Consider the following 20,619-nt stretch of genomic DNA (forward strand, 5'->3'; position numbering starts at 1 on the left):
GCTCGTCCATGACAGGGGCAGCTTTCTTAGTCTCACACCGTCAATATCTGTAACCGAGAGATGAAAGTTTGAGGTTATGAATGCATAAATTCAGTCATCATAATGCAATTTGCAATCCCCTCTGATCCATTCAGGTGGAACAAAACAATAGGAGGCACTACTTTTGGAACTATATAAAAAGTTAGAAAACCAGGTCACACGTAATTGCGTAGCATTCTATCTGTCCCCGTCTCATGAAACACCTGTTCTCCAAAGTGCGTCATACCAAAATGGGTGGATTCTGAACAGTAGTCATATTAATAATCGAATCAAAAAGTAAAAATGCGATCATCTCAGATAATGACGATGACTACTGTGATGGCGATGACTTATGACGAGGACGACTTGTGATGGCGATGACTTATGACGAGGACGACTTGTGATGGCGATGACTTATGACGAGGACGACTTGTGATGACGATTACTTATGACGAGGACGACTTGTGATGACGATTACTTATGACGAGGACGACTTGTGATGACGATTACTTATGACGAGGACGACTTGTGATGACGATTACTTATGACGAGGACGACTTGTGATGACGATTACTTATGACGAGGACGACTTGTGATGACGATTACTTATGACGAGGACGACTTGTGATGACGATTACTTATGACGAGGACGACTTGTGATGACGATTACTTATGACGAGGACGACTTGTGATGACGATTACTTATGACGAGGACGACTTGTGATGACGATTACTTATGACGAGGACGACTTGTGATGACGATTACTTATGACGAGGACGACTTGTGATGACGATTACTTATGACGAGGACGACTTGTGATGACGATTACTTATGACGAGGACGACTTGTGATGACGATTACTTATGACGAGGACGACTTGTGATGACGATTACTTATGACGAGGACGACTTGTGATGACGATTACTTATGACGAGGACGACTTGTGATGACGATTACTTATGACGAGGACGACTTGTGATGACGATTACTTATGACGAGGACGACTTGTGATGACGATTACTTACGACGAGGACGACTTGTGATGACGATTACTTACGACGAGGACGACTTGTGATGACGATTACTTATGACGAGGACGAGGACGACTTATATCTGATGATGACTTATGATAACTTATGATGGCAACAATGCTGACCACAACAGTGAAGATGCTGATTAAAAGGTTGCAAAAATCTTTTAACAAATGTTTTTTGCATATGAACTTGTAGATTACAAGGATAAGAGGTTTCTTGGCCTTTTGGTGAAGATCAAAGTGTAGTATCTGTTCCGGCAGATGCTGCACTTAAGATAATTTGTACCAGTCAATGGAGGGGAAACCCTCTATACTGGGACAATTATTATTTTTGGTAACCAGAGTGACCCCTTTTAGGGGAGCTGGTTTTTACCTCACATTAAAAACGGCCTTGTGCCTAATTTGCTCAGTGGGGGAGCAAATAAATACCATCTGTTCTTCAGGTGCTGCACTTCATTTTCTTGTTCTCTTTCGGTGGAGGAGAAATCCTTCACGACCGAGACAATTTTTATTTTTGTACCTTTTCTCCACGTTAAAAAACGACCCTGGTGTCTAACTCTGTCCCATGGGGAGGCATAGTAAATAGGTACAAGGATAAGAGGTAATCACCTAACATTATATATCGTTTACTCTCAGAAAACACCTGTTCTTTGAAAAAAAAAATCGCTTCATACCAAATTGGGTGGATTTTGAAAGAGTTGTTATAGAGTCGAACCGAAAATGCAAAATAGGATCATCCCGGATCTCTCGACTCATTTTAATTAGATACGCTTGGGCGAATCACACCGCGTAATTAAAATAGATCCCGATAACACTCCTCGCCTCGGACGCATCACAGCTGAGAAAAATGATTTGGCAATTAAAAAAAAATTAGGAAAACAGTTTCTGCTTTTTGGCTTTTTGACAATTAGAACAAACAGGAAACACAGATATGAAAACAAGCTGAAGATCTAGGCTACTAAATCTTGAATACTTTCGTAACATTCATGTTAGAAGTGAACCATTCTTTCGATTGGTTTCGCACTCTTTTGCAAAGTGTCATGTATTGAATGTCAACGATTTCTTAAATGGTTTGCAATTATAAGAAAGAGATCGATAGTTTTCTACGTGTTGACGAAGGGAAAAGAGAAATGCATAGGCATTAAATATCCAGCAAACATTATGTTGTATTGAACAAATAATCAGCAAGGTCACCAGGCGATACTCAGGCGCAGCAACGCTCGGCTATGGATTTTTTTTTTTTTTTTTTTTTTTTTAAACACATTTATCTAACATTGATGGAAACAAAAAAAAAAAATTGTCGAATTAAAATAACAGCAACTTTCTTCCTATTCCATTCCAGATTAATTATGAGTTAACCTTTATTTTTAAACTTCGGAAATAATATAAGAGAAAATTGCAGAAATTACCCTCACTTCGATTAGAGAAATATATATAACAGCAAGGAGACCCGACGTTGTCCAGGACTGAATATTGATCAACGAATGTTTCACACTCCCATATTTTTATTGCCATCAAAATCGGTGAAATCACCCATTTTTCAATCAAATCGATTGATTGCCTCCTCTAGTTAAGGACTCCTTGCAGTGCACAGGAAGGAAGCTTCACATGCCTCCTTTCACTGACTTAATCTACAATATATTGTACTCTACATTGCACTGTAGAGAACCTACTGTTGATTTTATAAAAATATTTTATATATAATCACTTTAATTAAAGTTAAAAATGCAAAAGTCAAGTATCATGGTTCAATTGTGCTCTAAACAGAAACATTCATTTCAAACGAGCCCTGGTCATATAAAAAAAACTACTGTTGATTTTGTATGCCAAACCTTTCTGCTTGTGTGGTAATAAAACTTCTCAAATGCACTTGTGTTGTTAGGCTGTATAAGGTGTTAACTTTGGTCAAAATCACTCGTTCCGTTTTTCGTCGTTTTTTTCTTTCTTTTTTTTTTTGATTATCAATACTTATCGAAGACATTCCGATACGAAACCTATTTAAGAACACTTGCCAGATACATACAATAAATTTGTGTGAAGTTTCATTAAAATCAATCCAGCCGTTTCGGAGTCCATAGGGAATGAACCCGCGCAAAGTTTCATTTTATATAATGGTAGATTATTTACAAAGGCGTCACCACTTATGAAGGCTCGAATGTTGCCATGAAAATGACGCTAGAGCAGACATTAATAGAACAGATGTGCACACAACGTCTCTTCTGGGAGAAAGAATTTGTAAGGAGAATAGGGCCTCGCCTACTAGATTCCGAAGCTGATATTCAACATTTAGAGTTTCACAAGCCTGAAAAAAAAAAAAAAAAAAAAAAATACCTACTTTGCACTACAATATAGTATTAATACAGAAAACTGATGGAGACCACTAGACTAACAAGTCAAACGTGCTGCAACAAAGGAAGCAGGGTATACGAAAGCAGTACTGATAATAGATATGCAGAGATAGAGAATAGACTCAAGTGTGAGAATGTTTTTGAGATGACAAAAGGGCCGACTTTATAAGATGTGGGAAGTAATTTTATGACAAAGAAAGACTAAAAAGTTGTTAGATACACGTTGGTTATATTACATTATACCTCCCGATCGAGGAGACAATGTCAGAGAGAGTGATATAACGGACAAATATATACTACTCCAAGGAAAACAGGATATGGTAACCCTTAGAAGGAGGGTACCATGACAATAGAACCGATACTACACTACCTTCTCCCTGTCGAATTGACCATTGGGAGATAGAACATTAAGCTGAAGTTGAATCATAAATTGATTACATTTTTGATGATAGTGTAGTTTCGGCTTAGGAATAAACAGACAGATACCAAATCTCTAATAGTAATGTATTAGACTAGGCCAGTGTTCGAGAAAGCCGAAGAAATTAAAATGATATTATGAAGGCCTTCCATAGTAGTGTTTGTATTTGTGGAGTTTACGAATCGTACTATTTTTATATAAAATTTTCAAGTTAAATTCCAATTTTACTGCATCTTTTTCATTATTAAATTCATTATTAAATTATTCATTTTTAAATTATTAAATTATTCATTATTAAATTATTCATTATTTATTTTTAAATTATTAGATTATCAAGTCAAAAACCAGATAATCCGATAAAGCCTCCCCCCTCCCCTATGTTAACAATGGTTGGCGCTTCTACTAATGGGGACGAAATCTTCGGAAATCGTAAAACTGAATTTCACATTAAAACAATGGTATCTACATATTCCTCGGATTTTGAAGATTATTATATTAAAAATTTACGAAAATTGATGAGGTAGAAAATTATTTTTTAAAGAAAATAAAATAGAATTTGATAAAAACGATCGTAAAACACAGGAGAGTTCAAAAGTGGGGGGTAATTTCCGTTCGAATTCAAGATGGCGGCTATTTTTAACCTGCGAACACGATTAAAGTTGTTTTTGTTTTGTTTTGTTTAATAATTCAGTAATATTCAGTTAATTTCGACTATATAATTGGAAGCTACCATTGTAACTTATTAGAATTGAAACCATTGTTTTTTTTAATCCAAAAACTCCATTTAACGACTACAAAATCTCGTCACAATAATGTAGAAGCACTCAGTGGTTTTCTAAATATTTTCACCACGGTCCGTAAACTGCACGAGTATTCTCTTAATACATGCCTAGGACTTAAAATGATACCGCCTTTTCAAATTTATTGAAACCTTAAGATTTTTTTTTTTTTAATGTTGATAGTTTTTGTAAATTTTAATTTGTGTTTAAAAAGTCAAGAGCTGTCTTACCTTTGCCATTTTCCGGATGGGATCGTTCGTCGATGCAGGTAACCCGACATGAAGATTTGCGGCGAAAGCTGAAGCGCGACAGCTGTCAAGCGGGGAGGCAGTGTCTGGTCACTCTTGGCTTTCGACTGAGGGCTGCAGCCGAGCGACAGGGAGGCCGGGCGGCTGGTGGCGCCTGCTGACAGTGGCGGCGTCGTCGTCGTTGAAGCCGTTGTTTTCCTCGCAGACGCATTCCAGCATTTCTCGTTATTCCAACTGAATGAGCGCGGCCTTGCACTGGGGGTGGTGGCGAAATCCATCTGCTAGGGAGAGAGAAAGAGAAAAGCATTTAATGGTTGTATATAACGTAAGGTAGTATAGTGTAAACGATACGCATATCCCCCACCCCCGAGCATCAAGGGCGGGGCAGGAAGAGGGGAGGAAAAAGAGGAAAGTGATGACTGCCCGGTTCGAGTAACAGTAGCTAGTTTAGCTTATATTTGCAAAGATTTTATTTTTTTGCGTAGGATTTTAAGACCAACATTGTTACATTGTACTTTAATTTATTACGCCAGAACACTAAAAATAACTTAACATATCAACAAAAGCAATATCGAGAGTCATTCCAAAAGTAAAGCCTCCTATTTTTTTAAAAAATTAAAACAGTTTAAGAGTTACGAAGACGGGAATGGAACAATTAAAACAAGCGCCAAAAACAACCTATCATGCCTTGACAGAGTACAAAATAGACTTCGTGGTTTAGTGGGGGATGCACTTTTCTCTACCCTGCAACCCCTCTCCCACAGAAGAGACGTTGCGAGCCTATCCTTGTTTTAGGCATTTTCATGGCAGGTGCTCGTCTGAACTCCAATCCCTAGTCCCCCCTCGCCAATCTTTCACGAAAAATCCCGTCTAGCTGAATCCACTGTGAAAAATTTCCCCCACTCTATATCTGTGCCTAAATTAAAACGCGGATTTCATGAACAAAGCTTCTTTCTTAGAACTGCACGCCTGTGGAACTCTGTTCCGTCTTCCTGCTTCCCTCCGGACTACAACTTGGATGTCTTCAAGTCTAATGTTAACAAATTCCTAATGAACCGCCCCCTTAAGTAAACACTTCATCAAATCTCCTCACTAATGTAATGTACTTGCAATAACCCTTATCCCCGAGTGGCTTCCGGGCCTTGATAAGTGGTGATCTCTGTGTGTAAAAAAAAAAAAAAAAAAAAAAAAAAAGCGACCTTTTTTGTTCCAGAACATTGGCTTGGGGTTCAATAGATTTTAATTTATATAAGTTCAACTAATGTAATTCAAATTAAATATTAAAAACAACAACAACAACAAAAACGACCTTGGTACTACCAGATCAGTCTGTCTGAAGATATCGGCTTTCTGACAAACACACCAACAAAACAACCAAACTAAACACCGTGAATAAATATTTGGAGATATAATCTGAAGTATAAAGTCTTTTGCAAAATGACTGGATTCGGCATGAAATAACCCCGAAAAAGATTGATATGCCGTAAAAAAAAAAAAAATCAATTAACACTTAACAGAATGGTCGTTGACTGTTTATGAAACAGTCTGTTTTTTTCATTTTATTTATTTTTATTATTATTTTTTTTAATTTAAAAAAAAAATTAATCTAAAAAATTTATTTTATTTTTTTTAATTTTTAATTTTTTTTATTCTCATTCTACGTCATATTTTCATAAGTGAGGAAGATGGGACTTGAACCAACTCAAGAGGAAGAGCATTCTGTCTGAACAAAAATTATTAGCCCCGTTGGTCTTCAGTAAAGGCGCATCAGGCGATTGGCCTGAAACTAACCCCCGTCTCAAAGGGCGAGAAGCTAAAACCTGGGAAGATAGATCTTCTAGAACTAACCGGATCTAAACCATTCTGTTCTAGCGAAACTAAGATTATGACCAAACACCTGGTAGTGGGTGAACAGATACATTGTGTTTGCTTTACTAGAAAGTCACTCGTTATTGAAACTGAAAGCAAATCAACAACTGACGATGATGATGGGAACTATGATGATGACAATGACCATGATGATGACGACAACTGTTATGATAACTGGTGATCATAACTTACAACGACTATGATGCCGGCGGCGACAACTGTCATCATAACTAATGACTATGACAACGACGATCACAACAATGACAATGATAACAGTGACTATGTTGACTATGATGATGGCGACAGCGACAACTTATGACTGAGGATCATAACTGATGACGACGACTATGATGCCGGCAACAGCGACATCTGTTATAACTGTGACAATCATAACTGACGACTATGATGACGATGACGACTATGATGAAGACGACGACTATATTATTTCAGTAGATTTTTTTCCAAGAACTGCAGGCTTGTAGAACTCTTCTTGCTGACTGTTTTCCTCCTACCTATAATCTTTGTCTTTTCAAAAACAAGGTCAACAGGCATTTCCTGTCTTTGCGATAAACTTCTTCCATATTTTTTTTAGCTCCTTACATCAAGTGACTTCATGCCTTGTCTGGAGCGATTTCTACGTAAAAAAAAGTATGATGATAGCAACAATGCTGACTACAACGATGACGCTGATGCTGACGACGAAGATGATGCTGATGAAAAGGTTGTAAAAATTCCTGATGAACCCCCCCCTAAGTAAGACACTTTATCAAATCTCCAATACTAACGATTACTACGATACTATCCCATTGATTACTGTACACGCAATAACCCTTATCCCCGAGTGGCTTTCGGGTCTTGATAAGTGGTGACCTCCATGTAAAAAAAAAAAAATCTTTGTTCAAATATTTGTTGCACATGAACTCGTAGAGTAACATGTAAGCACCTTAAATATTTCGTCTCCATCATGAAACATCTGTTCTTTGAAAGAAATAAAAAAAGCGCTGCATACCAAAACCTGGTGCATTTTCAAACAGTGATGGTCATTTTAATAACAGAGTCGAACCGGAAATGCAAAATACGATCATCCCGGATCTCTCGACTCATTTTAATTAGATACGCGTGGACGAATCACGGTGCGTAGTAATTAAAATAGATCCCGATAACACTCCTTTCTTCAGGTGAATCTCAGCATAGAAAAATGAGCTGACAATTTAAAAAAAAAAAAAAATAGTTTCTTATTTTTGGCTTTTTGACAATTAGAACAAATGAGAAACACAGATTTGAAAACAAGCCGAAAAGCCTGGACACTCAACCGTAAAAACTTTCCTATTAGAAGTGAAATATTAGCGCTTCTACACTATCAGAACGAAATTTTATAGTCAATAAACAGAGTTTTCAGATAAAAAAAAAACAATGGTTTCCACTGATTTTTTTGTCAATTCTAATAAATTACAATGTCAGCTACCAAATTATGCAGTCGAAATTACCTGAATGTTATGAATTATTAAAAAAAAAACCCAAAAAAAAACGACTATAATTTATGGAAAGAATCTTAGAGAGATATCAATCATACCAGTTATTATAGGTGCCACAGGGCTTATGAAGAAGAACCTGAAGTCCTACCTAACTGATATTCCTGGTGAACCAAGTGCAAAAGAGATCCAAACAACTGCACTTAAGGGAACAACGAGGATACTAAAAAGAGCTCTCGGCTGGTTTTAATAAAAAGCAATGCAATGTTGGCAGCTGTTTGGTTGCCCCGTACCCAACATTACAGTCTTCAAAGGAAGAAATTAAAAAAAAAAAGAAAAGAAAAGTATACGTGACCTTGTCAGTGCGTGTGCAAAAAGTCTCTCCCAAACTCCTCTCTGAATATTTGGCCTACAAAGTTCAAATTTGATATATAGGGTATTTGGATCTGTGGCTCGCTTTCGATTTGGTTTTTAGCCAGCAAAAATCGATCTCAAAGCGGTCAAAATTGCAAATAGTTAATCTTTGCAGGGTAGATTGAATAAAATATTACGCCTGCTATTTCTTCTGCGAATATTCCAAATGAAATATTAATAGCTCAAAGACGCTCAATTTTTAACTTTCGTATACATTCATAGTTCGGGTATTTAGTTCTTTCCCACTCCAAGAACTGTGACACCAGAGTCGGAAAGTGGGGTTGAGAAGTCAGCGCCCCAGTGGAGGGGCACTCTGACCTGCAATAAGTGCCTGGACAGCCCCATCGGCATTCCCCGGTGAGGGCGCCTCAACCGATTAGCAATAAACTAACCCTTTTCTCAAAGAGAGAAGGCAAAGCCTGAGAGAGTGGACCTCCTAGAATTGCACAGAACTTTATTCACAGCACAAAATCATCAGGGACCGGATCATTACAAGAATGGTCTAATGTCTTGATTTCGGGGGGGGGGGGGCAGGATAAAGATGCGTAGCTAAAAGTCGCTTAATCTTTAACTTTTGTATACATCTATCTGTCCGTAGCTCAGGCGGTAACGACGCCAGAAAGATAAATAACGAATAAGGTTGGAGAGTTAAACGTTCAGGTTTCAATTCTAGCGGATGGTTCCAAAGTCATTTTTTTTATAACTTTTGAAATCATTCCTATATATTGGATGATGATCAATAGAGAAATGGATGTATAATGAAAAATAAGATGTTTGCATGAATTCGAATATTTATGCGTATTTTATGACCGGGCAACGCCTGTTAGTAAATCGTAAGTCTCAAAAAAAAAAAAAAAATTCGACGAAAAATATAAAAATGTGTTTTGTTAGCAACAAATGAAATATCCACCCCTCCCCGCTTTAAAAAAGTTTTAAAAAAATTCCATGAAAAGAAATATTAACACCAAATGCCACTAAAATTTATACAAACACGTCAACCAACATTTGCAAAAAAAAAAAAAAGAAAGCCAAAAGAGAATTGAGGAATTTCTTGATTAGCATAATAATAATTAGTTAAACTCGGTAATACTTTAATAACCAAGTTTAACTATTTCAAGAAATATTCTCGCAGTAGGAGTAGTAGTTATAAAAATAATGGTTTAGCTCATCCGTTATACGGCATATCAACCCTTATGTGCTTTGTCGTAACAGCATATCAACTCCCTTCTTTTTAGTCATCTTCATCCCCAAAAAGATATTTTCCCACTAGAACATAAGGGGATACTATTTGGGACCATGTTTAGGGGAGAACAGCGAGATTTTAGTTTACGTTACATTTAAATTTCTGTATGTCAGTACAGTCAGGGAAATCGGTAACAGGGAAGGAATTCCAAAATCTGGCAGTCCGATGAAAGAAGCTATAAGAGTGGAAGGCTTTCTGGGCTCTAGTGGCATATCCCGTAAATTTTGTTGCTTAAACAGGTTTGTTGAGGAGTATGTACGTCGATGGTGTGGTGTAACAGCGACGTTCAAAGCAGATTCTATTAAAATACGTGCAAAACAGGTGCACAGATGCAAAAGTCTAGCGATGGGACAGAGGTTTTGACAATGCGCGACCTATTAGATTGGATATTCTTATTGGACTGTCCAATTTTATGACTAAACAATACGATCAACGGATAACTTTATTTTGATTTACGGCATATTAATCTATAAATAACCATATCTCAAGAGTACAATAGCTATCATAAAAAGAGTCAGTGGTGTTTGCATTGTGTGTTTTATGATATATAAAACCTTTTGGGGTTATTTAATGCTAACAAAAATAACCATTTCCATCGATTTGTCACATACAGGGCTTTACATTGCGAGTGAAACAGTCACATTTGCGAGTGATTTTTCCAGGTAGCGACTAGAAATAATGAAACGCTTATCTTTTTTGCGATTGTATTTGTTTCACTGACAATCTTCCAAACCTCACTACTGAGTGAAAAATATCTTTTCAACTTTTTTTTTTTATATATAAAACGAAAAGTTAAATTATTTAATCAATAAAAGTTTAATAGAACAATATGCTATTGTTTTTAACGAAGGCTGTTTAAAAAAAGATATCTGAAGAACTTAGAATGTTTATACCTTCAAGTATCAACATAAAATTTGTTGTATATTTAGAATTACACTTATTAAAAAAACACAGAAAACTCTTTATGATGTACATACTCGTCACAGAACGAAGATGTCATATTCCAAAAATCATGTTGGTTTGGCTAGTAACTTTTCTATTTGGCTAGTAAACGAAAATATTTAGTCGTGAAAGGTCAACTAAAGATAAATTTGTCCATAGAGACCTGTACAATTAGTTGAACACAAGTCATGACTTAACTCATAGCTGACAGGGAATTTCTGATTCATGCCTTTTGCAATGTCAATAGCAATGTTTAATTGAATACAATCCGAACTATTTATGCATAGTTTTTGGTTTAGTTGTTTTTGGGGGAAACTTTTTACTTTGCAGGACAGGATTGAGTTTTAAAAAAGGAAAAATAAAAGATTCTTTTATATCTGTTATCGCGCTATTTTTTTTTTTTTTTTTTTCAAGTTAAATTCAATTTTTACGATATTTTTGTTTATTAAATTGTTGCGTGAAAGTACAGAATAGTTACAAAAGACGCTCCCCTTCCCGTGTTAAGAATAGGTTTCTAAATAATATCGTTATTATTTCAGCACGGTAACATAAATGCACAAGTACCCAAAATAAATAACATCAACGTCTGGTGCAGTTTAGGTCAGGAAGCCGGTATCTTCAGACAGCCCAATCTGGTACCAACACAATCTGCAAAGGATTTAAAGCTGGCAAAGCAAATTCCATAGTCATAAACAATATATATTAGGCCGATTCCGCCCCCCCCTGCCACCTCCACAATAAACAAATGAATAAAAAGGAACTAGTAAATACATATGTGGGGAGGGAAGGAGGCAATTTGGATGGAGGGTATTAAAACTGAAATTAGTTTTCATTATTTAGATTCTTATTCAAGGTCACTTAGAACAACACAAAAATAGAAATTCACAAAGAGTCCAGAAAAACATTAAAAAAAAAAATATATAATAAAAAAAACGTAACGAGATGTATTATACTAAACTGTACCAAATGTATAACGTATATCATGGCCTCCGTTTAGAGACAATGGATGTCCTCTGTAAGGCTGGCTGCGCATATAATTGTGAAGCAAGAGTTGCACAATCACCAACCACATCTTTTCAGAGTCAGCACTACTTGATTCCAGTGGCAATGAGAAAATCAGGACGACTGGAAACAATACCGAGATAAATATGAGGGCACATACAGCACCTGGTAATTCAAAAATAATAACCTATCTTAATATTGACAAGGCTCGACGTTGCTTAACTTCGATGATCTAACAGGAACTGGTATGTGGTCGTGATTATGCCGAATAATGTGGTGCACGGTATAATTACGTTGACACACCGGTTCTCATTAGATCACCGAAGTTAAGCAACGTTGAGAATGGTCAGTATCAGATGGGTGACCAATTTGGGAATTTCAGGTGCTGTGTGTAGGAGGACGTCGAAACCTCTCTGCAAGGGTTGCAAAAACCTAACGTCATCATCTTCCCTAATGGGGACGTACATGAGATTGGGGACCGCTTAAGAATTCCATATAACCATGAAACTTTCCCTTTTGGAGGAAGCCGGTTAAACCCGCATAGGGTTAGTACCGGTTAAACCTGCATAGGCTTAGTGTCGTTCCCCCCCCCATTTCTGTGGTGTTTGTGGAGAAAGAACCTCACAGGTGAGAACATATAAAAACAGAGGCTGAAAAGAACTCAATTTTTAGTTTTGACCATAAACTGGTTCCCTGGTATCGGATTTGAAACCGACAGTATCGATGTTTTCTGACCTTCTGTAATAATCACCGAAGTTAAGCAACTTTGGTTAGGTTGTTTTGTATAAGAAAATTACTTTGGAAGAACACGATTGAATTTTGCAAAGAGAAAGTGGGGGAGGGGGACCAAAGAAACAGACATCATTGCCTTGTGTATTTTTAGTTAGAAAGCCAATATCTTTAGACAGCCTGATCTGGTAACATCAAATGCCCTAATAGGCATTATTACTCCGGGCAAAAGTAGACCTGGAAGGAATGCTGACTAAGGGGCAACTTCAGCCCCCTAAATAGGTGTCACCATTGGATGTATTTTAAGAGCATACCGAGGACATTTTTATATGGATAGAGATATCAATTATATCACCATATGATATGCATCAGTTATCAAATTAATCATATTTCCTGAGCAAACTCTTTGACTTTTCGTTTTCGGGTGTGGAAAATATTTCAAAAAAAAGGATGGAAATATCAGATTTCAGTAATTTTTACAAACGAGGCTAATCAACTTTTGAAATATGCAATGAAAATATTCATTTCCTTTTTCTTTTTCTTTGCCAGATCATACCCCCTCCCATCTCCTGGGAATGAGAAGTGGGGAATTCAGTTTGACAACCTCCCATCGCATGCATATGCACACACGAGGTGCCTTCGATAAGTTTCCAAACTTTATATTTGTACAGGCATTTAAAAGTGGCGCACACTCCTGAAAATCCAGTATGTTATTGCTATACATACGAAGAGATGACTGACAATTTTTTTTATGATTTCAGATTCAAATAAACAGCTACATCAAGAATTGGAATACACCCTACTAAAGCCCGATTGTCACAGCTGGCGAATTTAAAAAATGCAATCTGGACGTGTGGACACTTTAGAAAAACGATATGTAATAAAATTTTGTTTTAAACTTGGAAAGAAAATGCCATAAAAACGTATGGAATGCTTCAGACTGCCTTTGGACTATTATGCATGAATCGAGCATCAGTTGTTAAGTGACATAAGAGATTTAAGGAATGCAGGGAGTCTGTGAGAGATGAGGTGTGGAAGGAGGAAATCACAACATCAGAGTTGATTGGCCAAATAAAGAATTTCATGGATAAGGACCGTCATGTGTCTATAGAGACAATAAGTGCAAAGTTTGATGTCAGTGTGAGAACTGTACATAGTTATTTGCGAGGAACTGGAAGATTTGCACGAAGGGTGCGCAGAGGAAAGATTCCTTTCCATTTTTTTACCATATCATGCCTCTCCCTCTCTAGAACTGTTCTCTTGGAAATAAGAAGTGGGGCTTTCAGTTCGACAACCTCCTTAAACAGAGTTAAAAGGAAAAGATAACGAAATATCAAGATCTTATTTATGGCATAAAAAGGAACTGAAATCTTGAGATCTTTATCATTCTAGTTATTATAGGAGCAAATGGACTCCTGAAAAATAATAAAATATACCCGGTGAATCAAGTGCAAGAGAGATTCAAACAATTGTTCAGAAAAGGAACAGTTAGAATCTTAAAAAAAGATCTCTCGGTGTGAATACCTAAGTTAGCGGGTGAATGTTTGGCATCCGGTAGGATGATCTATCCACAGCTTGAACAAACTGAAAAATACACACACACACGGAGTTAGTCAGATCTTCTGAAAGCATTATTTTGTAAGGTTAATCTTGGAAAATTTAGAAAACAAACGTATACTTTTTTTTTTTTATTAAATGCAAAATCATTCTTAAATTATTTTTTCCAACGAAACTTTCGGTCGTATTAACCTTCTTCAAAGAGCAAGACTTCGTTATTTTTACTTTTTCTTATGTTGTTATTATTCTCGGGGTGGTGGCCCCATAAAAGAGAAAAACTGTAGTCCGATCACGTTGACGAGTATATCAAAGTCAGATGCAATGTGTCTCGCGTGTTTTATTATTATTGTTTAATTTTCACCCCAAACAAGGCACATAGTGCCACTTTGAAGTAGGGTGCTACTATCGGGGACATAAGTTGCAAGGATATTAAGAAGGGACTTGAGCAGCAAGATGTCTGTTCACATTACACTTTAACTTCTGCATGTCAGTACAGTTGGGAAAGCAGAATTCCGGAAGGGAGTTCCAAAGTCTAGCAGTTATGGGGAAGAAACTACTGGAGTAGAAGGCTTTCTTACACGTAAGGATCTCTGTAGGGGTGGGACTTCGCTGTTTGTCGGGGGTATTTACGTCGAGGAGGTACAAGTGCTTGTAGTTCGTCAGAGCATCTACCATTAAAGTACTTGTAGAACAGGCAGAGGGATGCAACATTTCGTCGATGGGACAGAGGCTGAAGCCTAGATGACAGTTCAGGACCTATCAGATTGGTGACTCTCTTTTGAACCCTGTCGAGGAGCGAGAGACTAGTAGCGGATGCATCAGCCCAAATATGACAACAGTACTCCATACATGGGCAAATGGTGGCTTTATAGAGGTACAGGATACTTTCAGGCGTACGTAGTTTTCTAGCACGGTAGAGAGAGAGAGAGCCCACTGGCGCGAAAATGGAATAGGAATTTTGCATTATTTTGCAAGGTTAAAATTAAACACAAATTTAAAATATTAAAAAAAATATATTTTCAAATAAAACATCATACAATATTACTAGTTTTTATTTATTTATTTTTTAAGTGTCACGACATCATGGAACACCCCCACCGTAAACAGATGACCCCATTTTTTTTTTTTAGGGGAGAAGATGTATCCGCCTGCAACTCTCGAAATGAAAACAAATCGAAGAATAGTGCCGTCGGCGAATTTGTAGCATCCCCAACAAGGCAGAGAAGTGAAAAGGACGGACGCGAGGGAAAGAGTGCGAAATAAAGGCCTGGTCAGAGATAAGTTAGTTTAGAAGTCAATTTCGAGCATGTAAAAACGTGCTAAACAGAATATGGTAGACATTTTGTACTTTTAAATAGTTTGTCATCGAAGCAATCGGTCTGGCAGCCGTGCCCACGCGAGTCGAGCAACTTCAGCTGAAGTGTCCGCACTATATGGTTACGCAGCGAGATGAAGGAATGGCGCTTTATTCGCTAACTACGAAACGTGACACAAATAATAAAACGGAATACTTAACATTTTATTTTTAGATTTCATCGTTTGACTTCGTTTCAAGTTACAACCATTTCTTTTTTTTTTTTTTTTTTTGAAGCCTGCCATTCTGGATAATCTCCATCCAAATTAGTTCAATATGTTATAGTCGTCAAATCGTCAAGTCTCTACGATTACATAAAAGGAACTGTGTGCGCGCGCGTGTGCGTATAAACTCGGAAACAGCTGGGATGCCTTTTTTTTTTTTAAATTTCACAGAAAGACATTTGATGTGTCTGGGAGTGTTCTTGTATCGGAATGCACTCGATAAGCATCGAAAATCGAAAAAAAAAAAAAAATTCCATTAAAGAAGGAAGTTCGATTTTGACAAAGGTTAACACTTATACAATATAACAACTGTGTGTGTGTGTGTGTGTGTGTGTGTGTGTGTATGTGTGTATGCGCTCGTGCGTATAAACTCTGAAACGACTGGGATGTCTTTCTTGAAATTTCACAGAAAGGTACTTGATGTGTCTGGGAGTGTTCTTGTATCGTATCGAAAAAAAATCCATTAAAAGAAGGAAGTTCGATTTTGACAGAGATTAACACTGTTATACAACCTAACACCAAGTCTGTGGGCCAATCAAATTACAGATATGCTTAGCAACATCATGTCTATAAGAGAGTGTGCAGAGATCTTAGAGAAGTTACTGAAGTGCAATAAATATAATATATATATATATATATATATATATATATATATATATATATATATATAGAGAGAGAGAGAGAGAGAGAGAGAGAGAGAGAGAGAGGGGGGGGAGAGAGAGAGAGGGGGGGGGGGAGAGAGAGAGAGAGAGAGAGAGAGAGAGAGAGAGAGAGAGAGAGAGAGAGAGATTAACCAACAAATACTTCAATATGCGCCTTCTTAAAATTCGGAGTAGGCTCACTGAACAATTTAGATAATTTAGTGTACATTACATCCGGGTCACTCATTGCAAACGCTTCAAATTTTACATCCGGGTCTTTAATTGTAGAATATCTTATCTTAATCGTACCTCGTTGCAAAAGGAGGATTTTGTTTCGGTCTTGAGTGGATCCCACTTGTTATGCCATCTTCAAATCATTAAGACTAATTATGTCAGTAAGTTCGTTTAACAGCTTAGCAACCTCCACTAGACAAACAGAAAGATCGGTTGCAAAGTACGAAGGGCATTCAAAAAGTAATGCCTGCTATTTTTTCTTCCACCTGAATGGATCCGAGACGATTGCAAATTGCATAGTTATGATGACTGAACGTATGCATTGATGACTTCAAAGTTTCATCTCTCTGTTGTAGATATTGACGGTGTGAAACTAAGAAATCAACCCCCGTCATGGACGTGCGCCAGAAGCAGAGATGCGTCATTGTATTCCTGGCTAAAGTGCATTGAGAAGTATGACTAATGTAAGACTATGTCAGTAAATTAGTTTTCAATCTTAGTAACGTCCACTAAACAGAGGGAGTGGTTGCTGGGATTTAACGTAATTTCATTATAAGTCTACCTCCTTCCACCTCTCTCAAATTTAACTTTTTTGTTGCCTCCCCCCATGTTTTAAAAGAGCTGGCAAAAGTACACCGATGATGGTGACTACGTAGAAAAATAAATTCTGGACCACAAAAGGTTGCTCGTTTTAATGGTACCACTCCTGTCTTTGTAGCTCTTCAAATTTTGGAATTCAAAAAAGAAGAGACAGCTTTACTTTCGGAATGACCTTCATAATTTCATTATAATCTCTGCTTAGCATACCTCCTTCCACCTCTCCCTATGTTCTTTTCGTAGTCTCTCCCTCATTTTAATTTTTACTCATTTCAAGCAAGCCCTGTTAAAACTGAGAGATCAGATTTATAGGCAGTATCCTCAGTGCAGCAAGTTGATTGTTCACATTACATTTAAATTTCTGCATGTTCATTCAGTTAGAGCAGAAAGTGAATTCCAAAGGTTAGTCAATGAAGAGAAAAATCTATTAAAGTAGAAAATTCTCCGTATTTTGGAGATAGAGAGGTACAACGATAGAGAGGTACAACGATAGAGAGGTACAACAATAGATACGTAAAACGATAGATATGTAAAACGATAGATATGTAGAAAGATAGATATGTAAAACGATAGAGAGGTACAACGATAGAGAGGTACAATGATAGAGAGGTACAATGATAGATATGTAAAACGATAGAGAGGTACAACGATAGAGAGGTACAACGATAGAGAGGTACAACGATAGATATGTAAAACGATAGATATGTAAAACGATAGATATGTAAAACGATAGATATGTAAAACGATAGATATGTAAAACGATAGATATGTAAAACGATAGATATGTAGAAAGATAGATATGTAAAACGATAGAGAGGTACAACGATAGAGAGGTACAACGATAGCGAGGTACAACGATAGCGAGGTACAACGATAGCGAGGTACAACGATAGATATGTAAAATGATAGATATGTAAAATGATAGATATGTAGAAAGATAGATATGTAAAACGATAGAGAGGTACAACGATAGCGAGGTACAACGATAGAGAGGTACAACGATAGCGAGGTACAACGATAGAGAGGTACAACGATAGAGAGGTACAACGATAGCAAGGTACAACGATAGCGAGGTACAACGATAGCGAGGTACAACGATAGAGAGGTACAACGATAGAGAGGTACAACGATAGCGAGGTACAACGATAGCGAGGTACAACGATAGCGAGGTACAACGATAGCGAGGTACAACGATAGAGAGGTACAACGATAGAGAGGTACAACGATATAGACACAGACATAGAGACATAGATACATACATACAGAGACACAAACACACATATAGACAGAAAGATATACAGACAGAGAGACACGCATACAGAAAGAGAGAGAGAGAGACAGACAGACAGACAGACAGAGAACTTCAAGATTCTCAAATTGTTTTTGGTGATGTTAAACCCCTTCCTATCACCTGGACATAATTGAGGTCCCTAGATTGTAAAAGGGAAATAAAATTTTAAAAAAAGCAACAAAAAAACACGAGTGTTTTTTAAAACTGAAAATGAAACAAATATTGTTCATGTTGAGATGATGGATTGGTCCTTTTATTGAAGTATCCTTTGATGTACAACGAAAAACCACCGTTACCTTTGCTAAACCGGATATATCCTTGTATGGAATGAAGTTAAAAAAAAAAAAAATAAACAAAACAAACTATATCCAAAGGTAAATCTGCGTCGTCACCATCATCAGGTTAACTGTTTTTCATTCTCTTAATTTCCTTACTTTGCTCCAGAGATGGGACATTCTACCAGGTGTCAGACATTCTACCAGGTGTCAGGCATTAACTCATTATCTCATACATTCCAACCGAGGATCTCTACAGTAAAGGGGTGGGATTTTGCTGTTTGTTGAGGGTATTTACGTTATGGAGCAGAAGTGATAGAATTTATTTATATATTATATGCATGTGTAAATCTATTATTATATAAAAGAAATTGTGTGTGCCAGTTCGTTCACTATGCACTCGGAAATGGCTGGACCGATTTTTATGAAATTTCGCACGAAGGTACTTCACGCATCTGGCAGTATTATTAGATAGATTTTGTATCGGAATGCCTTCGATAAGTATCGATAATCGAAAAAAAAATCTTATGTAAGAAGGAACCAGAGATTTTGATCAAAGTTAACTTACACGGCCTAACATCACAAATGCATTGGAGAAGCAGAAAGGCCCGGCATATAAAATCAACAGTAGGTTCTTGATATGACAGGGGCGCGTTCGAAATGAATATTTTTGAGAGCACAATTGAACCATAATACTTGACTTTTGCATTTTAAACTTTAGTTCAGGCCATTATATGTAATTTTATAAAATCAACCATATACATTGCAATGTAAACTACAATATATTTTGGACGAAGTCACTGCGATGAGGCATGTGCACCGCGATGGGTCTCCGACTAGAGCAGGCAATCAATCGATTTGATTTAAAAATCGACAATATCATCGATTTCGATGACAATAAAAATATGGGACGATGAAGCATTCGTTGATCATCATTCAATCCTAGGCAACGTCGGGTCTCCCTGCTAGTGTGTGTGTGTATTACACACACACACACACACACAGATGTGCTCGGCGTTGCTCGGTATTGAACGTAACGTTAAATTTCTTTAAATAAAAAATGAAGTAAAAATAAACGGAAAGAAACTGAGACATGTGCGTGTGCGAGTATGATGGTTTTCTAAACAGTTCACTTCTTGTAAGTAAAAAAAAAAAAAAAATACTCAAGTGGAGATCGAAACCAAAACATAAAGGCAGTCAAGTATGATAACCATTAAACCAGCTTGCCACGTACTTTAAATCTTTTTTTCAAACCTCGTGAAATAAACAAACATAAAAATCCGATGACCCCCCTCCCCCAAGTACCAACTTTTCAATTTTTACCCCTTAGCAGCCCCCTTTTTCGGATGAGAGCGATTAAAAAGTTTTCCACATGTCTGAGTACCCTATATACCAAATTTTAAGTCCGTAGTTCAAAAAATTCGTTGAGTATATAGGTTGAGAAGTCTCCTCACACATTCTCACTATAATAGATATAATTATTTCTGTATTTTTTTTTGCATTTTTTTTGTAAGGATTATATAAGATTTACAAGCGGGACGTTCTAGAGATGGGGCGGTAAGTGGTTGCGTATCTATTGCAGATTAAAACGAACGATGAACGGAGTGTGTGTGGAGGAGGGGGCATGTCTATGTCTGACACCCTGCCCCTATCATTTAACCCCACTTTCACGGAGCAAATCCGGACATTACACAATCACAAAAGAAATCAGCAAATAAAAAAAAATTAAAAAAAAAAAAAAAAAAAATTTTTAAATGCGCTTGCCACAGAAATCATCCAATGAAATTCAAGGATTATGTAAGATTAGTTAGTGAGACCGGGGCGGAAGGGGGGTAGAAAGGATTTTAAACAGCCCTTAAATGGAGGTTTTTGTTCACTTACCCCACTACCCTTGACCTACTCTGTCCCTCTTCGAAACCTAAAGACTTAA

The 20,619-nt window shown here is 37.1% G+C and overlaps 1 protein-coding gene across 1 annotated transcript in view; it reads right to left on the bottom strand.

Moving 5' to 3' along the window:
• LOC145259823 (uncharacterized) overlaps positions 1 to 20,619 on the bottom strand; it is a 94,707-nt gene that overhangs the window by 13,833 nt on the left and 60,255 nt on the right. The window contains exon 3 of the mRNA XM_080117624.1: positions 4,828 to 5,126. Within this exon, the coding sequence (XP_079973750.1) occupies positions 4,828 to 5,126 (299 nt within the window). The remainder of the gene's footprint in view (positions 1 to 4,827; positions 5,127 to 20,619) is intronic.

Source organism: Euprymna scolopes, chromosome 35, assembly GCF_053919585.1.
Source record: "Euprymna scolopes isolate OS-2025 chromosome 35, ASM5391958v1, whole genome shotgun sequence".
Taxonomy (NCBI): domain Eukaryota; kingdom Metazoa; phylum Mollusca; class Cephalopoda; order Sepiida; family Sepiolidae; genus Euprymna; species Euprymna scolopes.